Here is a 12,818-nt window from a genome sequence, read left to right on the forward strand (position 1 = left end):
TTTAGGCATATCGACAATGCCAAAAGTGCAGAGTTCGTTTAAACAGGTTTCTGCTTACCTCGTAAGAAGTGCAGGGGTACCCCAGCGTCAGACGTCTTTTGATGAAGTCCTCGCTTTTCCCAAATCACGTCCGTTGGGGTCACCAAATGTTAGAGTTGTTCCCTAAACTCCTGCGTGTTCGTTTGTTTGGTAAAGCTAAGACATCCTATACTGTGACTAATAAAACAAAGTAATAAAATAAACACGGAGACTGCGCAGTCTTTAGATGCCTGTACAGGGAGAAGCTCGTCCAAAATACTCCTGAAACTTCTTATTACTTCCCCCAGAACAGTAGTTTTTATTCAAAAGCAAGGCGTGTACATAACAAAAATACATTACAGAGAAAAAACATACAATTGTATGTCTGATTTTCTCATCCGGAGCTGTCTGGCACTCCGACATGACTTTTCAGCACTTCCTGTTTTTCTAGAAATAACTTCTGTTACTTGGCAGATGATGTACATACAGAAATAACTTCCGTTACTGGGCAAATGACATCTAAGTCCAACACACACAAATATAAGCCTGTTTGGAGGCCTCTAAGTTACATAATACGTTTTATTTCACACATTATTAAACATACTTGAGCATAGCAATACAGATCATTTAAGCTTAGCATGAATATTTTGAATATTTTCCAACAATAGACATGCTTTTCTATACTGCTGCAGCCACCCCCCCCCCCCCCCCCCCCACCCCACAATTTAACTGCTCAGGCACTCTGGTCTAAACCAGTTTGATAAGCCTCCTTTCAGTATTTTCACATCACCCCTAACTCTGTGGTGATTATGCAATAACACAGCTCAATAATCAGTAAGCATATTAGATTTATTATACTTCAACACTTGAAGGTAAAGTTTTTACCACATTCATCACAACCAAAATGTTTCTCTCCAGTTTGGATTCTTGCGTTTGTTCTATTGTGACTTGAAGCCAAAACAGTCCACACAAAGATCTTAACCAAAGGGTTTATTTCCAGTGTGAATTCTCATGTGTCTGTTTAATAGTGATTTGGTGATAAATCTTTTTCCACATGTATCACAACTAAAAGGTTTGTCTCCTGTGTGAATTCTCATGTGTGTGTTTAAATCTGATTTGGACACAAAACTTTTTCCACATGTATCACAACTAAAAGGTTTGTCTCCTGTGTGAATTCTCATGTGTGTGTTTAAATGTGACTTGGTGATAAATCTTTTTCCACATGCATCACAACTAAAAGGTTTGTCTCCTGTGTGGATTCTCATGTGTGTGTTTAAATTTGACTTGGTGATACATCTTTTTCCACATGCATCACAACTAAAAGGTTTTTCTCCTGTGTGAGTTCTCATGTGTATGTTTAAATATGACTTGGAGACAAATCTTTTTCCACATGCATCACAACTAACAAGTTTGTCTCCTGTGTGAATTCTCGTGTGTGTGTTTAAATCTGACTTGGAGACAAATCTTTTTCCACATGCATCACAACTAAAAGGTTTGTCTCCTGTGTGAATTCTCATGTGTGTGTTTAAATCTGACTTGAAGACAAATCTTTTTCCACATGCATCACAACTAAAAGGTTTGTCTCCTGTGTGAATTCTCATGTGTATGTTTAAATGTGACTTGAAGGCAAATCTTTTTCCACATGCATCACAACTGAAAGGTTTATCTCCTGTGTGAATTCTCATGTGTGTGTTTAATAGTGACTTGAAGGCAAATCTTTTTCCACATGTATCACAACTAAAAGGTTTGTCTCCTGTGTGAATTCTCATGTGTTTGTTTAAATATGACTTGTAGACAAATCTTTTTCCACATGCATCACAACTAAAAGGTTTGTCTCCTGTGTGAATTCTCATGTGTGTGTTTAAATCTGACTTGGAAATAAATCTTTTTCCACATGCATCACAACTAAAAGGTTTGTCTCCTGTGTGAATTCTCATGTGTTTGTTTAAATCTGACTTGAACGCAAATCTTTTTCCACATGCATCACAAATTAAATGTTTGTCTCCTGTGTGGATTCTCATGTGTTTGTTTAAATCTGACTTGAACGCAAATCTTTTTCCACATGCATCACAACTAAAAGGTTTGTCTCCTGTGTGGATTCTCATGTGTTTGTTTAAATCTGACTTGAAGGCAAATCTTTTTCCACATGCATCACAAATGAAAGGTTTGTCTCCAGTGTGGACTTTTGTGTGCCTTTTGAGATCTCGTTTCAAGTTAAAACTTTTACCACATTCACCACAGTTAAAATCTTTACTACCCGTCTGAAACTTTGTCAGTGAATCTATGTTTTTCTTTTCTCTGAAACATGTCTCATTACCAGAACAATCTGAAGATGTTAATCTTGGATGACATGTCATGTGACTCTGAAGAGAGCGTCTGTTAGCAAATTTTCCTCCACACTCAGAGCAGCTCAAAGATTTGTTGACAGCGTTTCTGCCTGATCCTGGAGTCCTGCTCTCCTTCCAATCAACCTCACTGTCTTCAGTTTCAGAGTCTGATAAGCGTTTAAGCTCAGATTCATGATGCTTCACATCATCATCCTCTTCATCATCCTCACTGTCTTCAGTTTCAGAATAGTTGGAAGAGCCTCCATGAGTATTTAGATCTGGGTTCCTGCTGGATACTGATGTTCCACAGTCCTCTACTTTAATTTCTACTTTTATCTGGTCAGTTGAGATGATTCTTGGAAGATCTCTGTCTTCTGTCTGGTGTTGATGAAGCTGAGAGAACAGAGGTTTCTCTTCATCCTCTTCACTCTTCATATGAACAACAGTTACTGGAAACCTGGTATCATCAGTCTCCTTCTTCACATTCAGTTGTTTTTCATCCTGGCTGGTCCAGATTCTTTCACTTTCCTCCTTTATGTGGTGGTGCTGCAGCTCCTGCTGGTCCATATCAGGACTCTGTTCATCAGGAGACTCTTCTTTAACATCTGCAGACATCATTGAAACACTTTATATGCATAATGAACAACTTTATCCTGACAATGTTACAAAGGTGATAAAGATTAAAACTAGAGAAAAGAATCTGATAAATATTATCAGTGAACAGTAGAGTAGATAAAATCAGAGGCCACAATGGTGTGATAACCTGGACTGTAAATATATTGGTTTCACGGTGTCATGGTTTTAACACTAGAACTCCCAGCGCCGTCAATTTGACGGTTTTGAAAGTTGGACACGCCATAACTCTGGTTTATTAAAACTCTTATCTTCCTGGCATCTTGACTTTTTCTAAACCTGTGTCTTGTGTATTCCTATGTCTCTATTTAAAGATCTAAGTATTTCTACCTCTAACTACCACAGCCGCTATTTTGACGGCCCTATTATTTACATTGATATTTTTTTTCCGCGGCTGAGTATACGCGCGAGCGTTGCCTAGCAACCGCCACTCTACAACGCAGTCTGAGAAGGAGATTGTTGGCGTCCTACAAATAGCTTCTAGAAGGATGTTTTCTAATCAAGAGGCATTGGAAATGCTTCAAAAATTAGATGATCGTGATTCTGGGGTCTAGAGGGATTCTGACGGCTCTTGGTCAGCATTCAGTTCCAGTGACAGCGGGTCAGAGAGTGAACCTCCCCCGGCTAAAAAAACACGAGTCGTCCCGTTAGCAGAAGGTTGTGGCGCATTATTTCAATGTAGTAAAAGACTAGCCTATGTAACCATTTTATCATTTTAGGCTATAGTTTACAGATTAGTAAACTAATAATATATAAACTATAGCAACAGTGCCACAATCAGCGCAGGTTCAGAGACAGGGAGACGAGCCAGGTGATCAGTGCCCAGCTATAAACCCAGCAATCCAGCTGGCAGGAGAGAAACTACAGATCAAGATACTGTTGAAGGACAAAGAAATAAACAATAAGTTAGGTCATAGATATAGTAGCCCAGGAACAACAATCTATTCTGCGCTTTACTGTGTTTTCATTGCAAGACGATCGACACCTGGGAAGGAGGAGGAAATAGGAATGGATGGTACTGTGTGGACAGTAGTAGGGGAGGAAGAAAGTAGAGGGAGGCGTCAGAACCAGAATGCGTTGACAGAGCGCCAGATCCAAGATGCCCAGACCGCGTTCTTCTGTTTGGTGGATGCCAAAATGCTCATCCACGTTCAGGGCTGCAGGGTGGCTGAGGCCTGCAGAGTTTTAGGAGATGATTCCTCCTGGGACATGAGTGTGGATGAGCTGAAGGCATTTTTAGCGCTAGTTTATGTCCGCGGAGTAAAAGAGGGACGTAACATGGAGCTGTCCAGCTTTTGGTCAGATTAGTAAAGCTTTTTTTTTTTAAATGTACCCGCTACTCTGTATTATTTTTCAGTACTATATATAAATAACAATAAAACATAATAGGTTTTGATCAAATACTATTATTAATTCTTGTCAAAACCATCCTTTTATAGCGTGCAAGAAAACCTTTATCATTCTGATCAATGTAATGTGATGACATCATCACCGCCTCGCATCCAGAATGCTCGCCGTCAAATTGACGGGCTTGGGAGTTCTAGTGTTAATTACCATATTCTAAAACACAAATGTATATAGTGATTTAAATGCTTTAATTTAAAGCTGAAAAAGAATATTTATTACATTGTTGATAAAAATACCGTATGTTTATTATTTTGTACATAATATATAAAGCTTTTTTTGTTATTTGTGAGGATTTTCAATTACTTTGGATGCTTTTATTAGAAGATCCATGCTTTTGATTGGTTATGATTTTAATCAGATTGTCTTGAATCTCTTTACTCCTGCCTTACAGGTACATGCTTTCATCATGCTGAGCTGTGCTTTACATTAGATTATAACTGCGTTATCTAACCTCTTATCCAACCAGGTCCCTGAACAACTGACCATTAACAGAGTTTATCTACAGCCACTTCAGTGATATATTTCTTCCTGATTGGGAACAATACTCTCCTCCAATCGAGGATCTCCTTTGGAAACTAGTCAATGACGCTGAAGTTCGTTCCCCGTAGCTCTCTACCCCGGCTCCTGACCTGCTCTTTCTGCTTGTAGTGCCTGAATTTCACTACAAATGGCCGAGGCCGGTTGTTGTCGGGCTTCTTACCTCCGAGCCAGTTAACATGATGGAAAGTGATGTTTTTAAACTCGTCACTCGGGAGTTTTAGCCAACTTTGGAGAAATTCCCAGATAGTGGATTCAGTGTCCTCCTCTGACCGTTCTGGGATGCTGGAGAAGACAAGGTTGTCCCACATGCCGCAAGCTTGTATATTCAGGATGGTTTCCCTCATTTCTTTGTTTCAGACAGCTGCATCATTCCATCGGTACATTTCTTTACCTTATCCCTCAGTGTTTGTTTCTTGGCTGTGAGCGAAGCTTGTCGTTTGTGACTAAACTCCAGAGATTCCCTCAGAGCTTGAAAATTCCTTGTGGAGAACCTCCACCAGGGTAAGACGAGCATCCAGGCTGGTTAGCTTCTTGCCAGTAGAGTCCAGGACATCAGCGTAGCTTTTCTCTGGAGAGATAGTGGAGGTGCTGGCCGAGCATTCTGAACGGGGGTATCTTGATGCTGGTGTGGTCATGGATGCAGATTTTTGTGTTTTGCCCATTACTATGTTGTCAAAACATTCATCTACCTAGCTCTCCAGGCTGTCTAAGGTTTCCTCTTCCAGTTTGTTTTATTGGGAAATATGAGACAGTGGTTAGTATTTTAAACGTTTCTATGTTGGGCTTCAATTTATTGGCTTGTTTTACTTGAGTTATTACTTGAGCACAGCTCTCACGAGATCTCAGCCACTCATCATGTCCTCACGTCCATGCTTCTCACTTAATACTTCCAATTATTAAATGCAAGCAGCCAAACAATCACATTTCATAGTATATTCTGAATATCTAAACACTGTGGGTGATTTTGGATATGAATGATACATTATATATTAATTATGATGGTTAAATTCTATATATTTCTAAATATTCATAATCAAATCATCATAATTTCACAACATGCCATTCTAACAAAGACATACACACATCCTTGTACTTCTATCTTCATGAGGACTTTCAGTTACTTCCATTCATTATCCTTGATTTCTTGGGCCTAAACTCAATTCATACCCTAGTCCTAATCCTAACCCTTGTCCCAAAATCGGAATTTGAAAAAGTGAGGACCAGGAAACGTTCTCACTTTGTCAAAATGTCCTCACTTTACGATAAAAATACAAAAAATGGTTCTTAATCAGCAGCAAGTACAAGTACACACACACACAAGGCCAGTACATCCATACATCGATGTGGAACGTTGGGAATAAGCGCCTCTTGCCCAAGGGGATATCTACCTGTAGAAGGTCTGGAGCTGGAATTAAATATCAGGATAAATACTATCCCCAGCATGTGCATCAACTCTGGGCTGCACACACCCGTGTCCTCAGGTGCACCAGAACCAGCCTCTCCCTGACCTTCATAATGTGGGAGGTCAGAGCTATGGGTCTATAGCCATGAAGTCCTTTAGAATGTACTTTCTTTGGCACTGGGACCAGACATGATGTTTTCCATAGCTCTGGAACTCTTTGTTGCTTCACGCTCATAGCAAAGGGGTACTGCAGCACTCCACTCAGCTGACCCGCTCAAGCCTTCAGAACCCTTGGGCTGATACCGTCAGGACCCGGAGATTTCCTAGGGTGAAGCTTTTAAAGATCTCTACGCACCTGGTCAACAGAAATATCAAAGCTACATGCAGAAGATAAATGAGGAAGGGGAGTCAGACCCAGGACCTTCAGGCTACCGCTGAGAGGTAGTCGATGTAACAACGAAGCAGAATTAAAGCTGCTACTGGGGTGGGACTTTCAAACCTGTTTTAAATTTTAGGCCGTGGTTCTTTTTTACTCAACTAAAACTGAATTGGTGATGCTGGATTTTTATGCTGGGCCACAGGAAGAAATACTGCTGGAGTCACTGGATTTGAAAAGCATGACCAGTTATTTTTAATTAAAATTAAGAAAATTCAGTGCCATCCATGCCCAGATGTCACTAAGACAATCAAGGAGAGGCTAAACAGAAACATTATGTTTTAAAGGGAAATAGACTTGACAGTCATCAGCACAAAAATAAAATGCAACCTCAGGGCTCCAAGAATGGAGCCTTGAGGTATCCCCCAGGGGAGGTAAAATCATCCACCATGACCCAAAAACTCCTATCAGAGAAGTAGAACCTGAACCATTAAAGAGCTGAGCCAGTGATGCCCACCCACTGCTCCAGTCTGGAGATGAGAACGTTATGATCCACTGGATCAAAAGTAGCTGGTAAATCTAAAAGCAGTTCCCAGAATCCGTTGCTAAGAATACATCATCAAAAATCCCTAAAAGAGCCGATTCAGTGGTAAGTTTTAAACCCAGACTGGAACACTTCCATAATCATATATTTATCCAGTAAGGCTTCAGCTGGTTGTAAACTGTTGTTCCAAAATTTTGGACAATAAAAGGTAACTTGGAGATCGGCCTAAAGCTTAACAAAGCAAAATGATTGAGGCCAGATTTCACAATAATATGTTTAAAATTGTTCTGCTCCACGCTGGAGGTCAAACTACTGTTAATAACTTTAAGGATAAAGAGGCCAATAGAAGAAGAAAACTCCTTAAGACAACGTGGAGGAAGAACATCACAGGGGGAGCCAGATGGTTTTATACTGATAACCAGTGTCTCTAGAGTGGAAAGGAAATAAGGCTCCCAGTGATCAAAGACAGCGAGGCAGGTGACCAAGATGGACGGGTCATAGGAGGGAAGAGAAATACAGGCCCTAACGTCAACCTTGTTCAAGAAATTAAGAAACTAATTACAGAGTTTTCTGGAATCTTCTAGAGGAACAGGTTCAGGTGCAATAAGAGCAGAGTTAAAGGAGACATCTGCAAAATCCACTTTTTTAGCCTTTAAATACATTTTGTTGTGAACTTTGAGTCTGTAGGAGAGCAGAATAGTTTAATTTAGTCTCTCCAGGTTCTGCGTAGATATCTTTATATTCTGTTTGGGTCGTATTTTCCCAGCAATTTCAACTCAGGAAACGTCTCATTTCTTCCTCCTTTTTGTGAAGCAAATCTACTTTTGATCATAAAAGACAACCAGATGCACCAGACTGTTAGCTGCCAGACAGGAGACACACACACAAACAAATCCTTACTCTTGATAGGAGCTGCAGTTAATGGAAACCTGGTATCAGTCTCCTCCTTCACAGTGAGCTGCTCTCCTTCCTGACTGGTCCAGAGTTCCTCCTGTTCCTCCTTTATCTGGAGGGGCTCTGGCTCCTGCTGATCCACATCAGGACTCTGTTCTTCAGGAGCCTCTTCTTTAACATCTGCTCCCAGCACTGAAACACATTACATGCATTATGAACAACTTTAACTTCATGTTTCTAAGCTGGTAAAGATTCACATTAGAGAAAAACATCTGATCAGCAGTTTAGAGAAAACTGAACCTCAAGAACTGACAGTTTAGGTCATGTGCAGAATCTCATATTTAACCCCTGAATTAAATCACTATTATATAAAACATAATTGTCTGAGTTTTGCTGTGAAGCAGATGGTTTGTGAAGTAGATATTGTTCATATGAATATAGCACAGACAGCAGATATAACATGATTTAGATATTTAGTAAAGTGATAAGAAAGAGGAGACCTAATTTAGTATAAATCAACCACTAGATTGTAGCAACTTGTTCCCTAAACAATTCTTGGTATGTGAGAAATACGCATCAGGCGACATTAGTAGACAGTGTCTGAGGGAAATGCATCAAAATCCATCAGATCTTTTCTGAGCTAATAATGAAATCTACAACTCATTTAAAAATTAAGTATCTAGTCTTAGAGTAATGGTTTCTCAGCCTTCTGCTTGCAGCTGTGTGAGATAATATGTACGCCACACTGTTAAGATTATGTCTAGGACAACAGGTCTCATGAGAGTCACCTTGAAAACTGTTGTAGCTTCTAGGGGAACTTTTACTGTGTCTGGTCAGAATGATTTGGCAGCACTACTGAGCACATCTTCAATGCTGTAAAATCCTTCTCTCTTGCAAGATTAAAATAAAGCTGATTCTGAGTGACAATCATCAGTCTCTGGATACAAATTTTTCTACAACAATTTGGCGTCACGAACAGGATTCCTTGACTGATTTACTCTGGGGACATTGACGAAGAAGTGCCAGGCACCAGCCTTGGAAGAGATTCCTTGCCTTTACCCCGCTTAGTGTTGCAGGGATGGAGGACTTCTGCGTCGAGGTTCCTGGGAGACTCAGCACTGGAATCCAGAAAGAACCTAATTTTTCCCAGAGATGGTGAAGTCCCGAATCAGCACAATTTAATAATTATTATCATTAGGTTATATTAGAAACAGAAAACAAATTATAACCTAAGGCCTATAAATTAAATTGCAAAATATAAAAAGAAAAGAGAAAAAAATAATAAAAGGGTTAATAATAATGAGGACTTCTTAAATTTTAACTAAAAAGGTTAAAACTAACAGTTTTCTACTGGGGACAAAGGAGATCTGGGATTTTTCCCTACTTGGACCAGGAGCGAGGTGTACGGACCTCGCTGGCGCGATTGATGCCACGCTGCCTGCGGGTGACCAGTAATTCACCAGTAGAGACCCCTCCCTGTACGAGCAAGGCTCCCCTAACCAGTAAGTTGGGGGGAAGGCGATTAGGTGCCAGAAAGCTCTAAACTCTTGTGGAGACGTCTGCAGGTTTTAAAGGAATATTCCCCCATTTACCAGTAAGTAAAGGGTGTGGCAAGGCTGTCAAGTATGGGACAGCGGTTCAGTTCTAAGGGATTACCTCCTCCTCTCCAGGGAGAAACGTTTGATTTTATGGTAAACAAATATGGTCCACAAAGCACTAAGTGCATAAATAAATGGGTTAAAGAATTTAACTTTCCTGCAGGGGGTTCATACAATCTTACAGTTTTACAGAGGGTTGAAGAAGCTATAAAAGAAAAGGAGGAAAAATTAGAGGGACAAAAGAAAATAGATCAAAAAGATTACCGGGCTATGAAAAAATATAAAGCATAGTTAAAATGTTGGAAAGGTGAAGCTGGAGGGAGCAATGTCCCTACCCAGCTGAGGCCGCATCTTACCAGGCTGATTGACTAACCGAGGCAGAGGAGGGCAAGCGCAACCCACACAATGTCAGTTGTCTCGTCAAAGTGGTACCAAACCACACCTCTTTAACACACACACACAACTGCTCCATACTCTTTTCCTAGCTATCCTATTTCTCAGTTAGACACACACATACACATACAGTATATATATATATATATATATATATATATATATATATATATATATATATATATATATATATAGACGCTCAATCCACTTTTCCTTCTCTTCCTGTTTCACGCAATGAAGAGCTGCTTTGCAATGACTGTGATGACTTGACTAAAGTGCATCATGCTATTGCTGTTTTGGAAAATAAATTTTAGAGAAAATATATACCAACTTATGCTCATTTTACCTCAGAGGCATATAAAGCTTTCCCAATGTTTGATCTTATAGTCTCAGGAAAGAAAATATCATTTATGGTAGACTCAGGAGCAACTTCTTCTGTTGTTAAGGCAGAGGAATTTTCAACACCCCCAAAACTCAGCGGAAATCATGTTTTTTCTATGTCAGCATCGAGGCAGACGACAAGGGAACATGTTACAAAGCCCATCGCATGTGTAACACCTGATGGGTTTACTTTCAAACATTGTTTCCTCTTATCATCATTGTGTCCTGTAAATTTGATGGGTAGAGATTTGATGTGCAAGCTAGGGATCATTCTAATGTCCACCCCAGAGGGGGTACGGGTCTCTACTCAGGCTGACACAGTGTTTACTGCAGTAAAGTTCAGTCTACAAGCATTAAACTATGTTTAACTATGTTCAATGCAAAATTCATTGTGTTCACAGCAGTTGCTGAAGGAGGTTAGATCAGTTGTTAATCCCTCCTGTGATTTTATGCAAGCTGTTGATTTAAACTGTATTGCTCATATGTTGTTGGGTCCTAACAAAGAATATGAGAAAGCTTGGTTTCACATTACTTGTGAAAAACTAACCACATCTATACTGTATTGGAATGCTAATACAGCCGCGCTTCCTGTTTGTCTGAACTCACACCAGCTGCAGCTTTTCAAAACAAGAGACACTGTCCCACACATCGCTTTGGTAAAATCTGTAACACAAAAGTGGACAGATGTGAACTATTTTGTGTTGCAGTGTGAAAACGTATCTGATTGGACTGTGGTACCAACAAATTCTAATCTTATGTTTAGGGTGTATTCACAGTTGCCACTTTTGGTCCGCTTTAAACGGACCAGAGTTTGTTTCCCCCGTTGATCTTTAATTCTGCTTGGTAGTTTAGTTGGATTGTTTTAGCAAAGTAAAGAGTTTGTTGATTGAAATATGTTTGACTTTGAGTTGACTTATTTTTGTTAATAAATTCTTGTATTTTAAGAAATTGTGTGAATTCATTCCATATATGTGCAGAGTTTATGCTGTTCAATAATGTCAGAGCTCGTCTCACACCTTTCTATTTAGATAAATGACTGTGTTGTATTATAACAATGTTATTATGTGCTTTAACTTTATTCATTTATTAACTATATTCGTTTATTAACTATATTGATATCAATATATATATATATATATATATATATTATGTATATTGATCGACTATATTTTACTTATCATATAAGTAGCATTAAACATCTTCATCAAACATTGAAACTGAAACAACATGAGATGTTTGTCCAAAACTCCTGCAGCTGTAATCATTCCCAACAAACAGATCTTTGTGCTTCCAGCGGCTCCCATACCGCTCCTCTACCGTAATACACCATGGATGGACGCATCTGATTTCTACCGTCAGCGATCGTCGGCTCACTTCACCGCAGTTAGATGATCCTCTGTCGTTTCAAACTCTAATATTTCTGAGCTGGGCTCCAGAAGCTCCTGCTGATGTTTCACTATCCTAACAACGAGTTCTAATTCAGAGGAATAATCCACCAGCAGACTGAAAACGGCTCCTAAACTTTAACTACCATCCACACAGTTGGCATGAAGAAGGAAACATCCAAACCTAATCTGGGCTGGAAAACATCATCCATCATCTGGTGTCTCTTCCTCTGCTGCGTCCTGCCGCTGTTTGAGCTCCTGCTTCCCTCCAGTTTCTTTGACCAGATGTTCCTCAAGCTGCTGGACTTCTTTCCAGAGTTCATCAACTGCTGCTGCTGCAGCTCTCTTACAGCTTTATCAACACTCCCGCTTCTGGGCTGCTGACGAACAGGGAACAAAGGATAAATGCTGCGGAACCTCGGAAGTCGGAACTGGGACGTCGGAACTTACGTCATTTCCGAGTTGTAGCGTTCCAGTTTCCTGCTTGTTTTCGTTCGTGTTGATAACAACTGTAACAGCAGCCTTACAACAATAACACTGATCTACGCGCTATTTCGTGCATATAAACAGCGTTGAAACATCTCGTCTTATAAACACTGAAAGTAAATGTTGCATAAATAATAAAGAGCCGCTAAAAACCGTCACAGTAGAAACGTTTCACTAGGCGAGTAGCAACCATCTTGAATGCGGAAGTCGGGTATGGTCGTGTTGCTCCGACTCTCCGACTCTTAATTCAGACTCTCGCGGGGCTTCCAGATGAAATGTCCTAATCGGAGGTCGGATATTCCTTCTTCCGAGTAGAAATGGAACTCAGCAGAAAACACCTCGCTGCAACTGACAGGGAGGGCGGGGACAGACACGACACACGACAGACCCATACCATATTTGGAAATGGTATCATTAACCTCCGGAAATGAAGG

At 40.1% G+C, this 12,818-nt stretch overlaps 2 protein-coding genes across 3 annotated transcripts in view; one reads left to right on the forward strand and one right to left on the reverse strand.

Annotated features, from left to right (window-relative positions):
* LOC124861420 (zinc finger protein 260-like) overlaps positions 1 to 12,818 on the forward strand; it is a 680,754-nt gene that overhangs the window by 171,122 nt on the left and 496,814 nt on the right. The gene's annotated exons all lie outside the window — the stretch shown is intronic.
* On the reverse strand, positions 256 to 12,795 carry LOC124861435 (zinc finger protein 260-like). The gene is made up of 3 exons (XM_047355220.1): positions 12,083 to 12,795; positions 8,148 to 8,333; positions 256 to 2,950 (listed from the first exon to the last, which is right to left on the reverse strand). Exons 1-3 carry the CDS (start codon positions 12,219 to 12,221, stop codon positions 996 to 998), a joined length of 2,280 nt encoding a protein of 759 aa, XP_047211176.1. The 5' UTR covers positions 12,222 to 12,795; the 3' UTR covers positions 256 to 995.

Source organism: Girardinichthys multiradiatus, chromosome 24 (assembly GCF_021462225.1).
Source record: "Girardinichthys multiradiatus isolate DD_20200921_A chromosome 24, DD_fGirMul_XY1, whole genome shotgun sequence".
NCBI lineage: Eukaryota > Metazoa > Chordata > Actinopteri > Cyprinodontiformes > Goodeidae > Girardinichthys > Girardinichthys multiradiatus.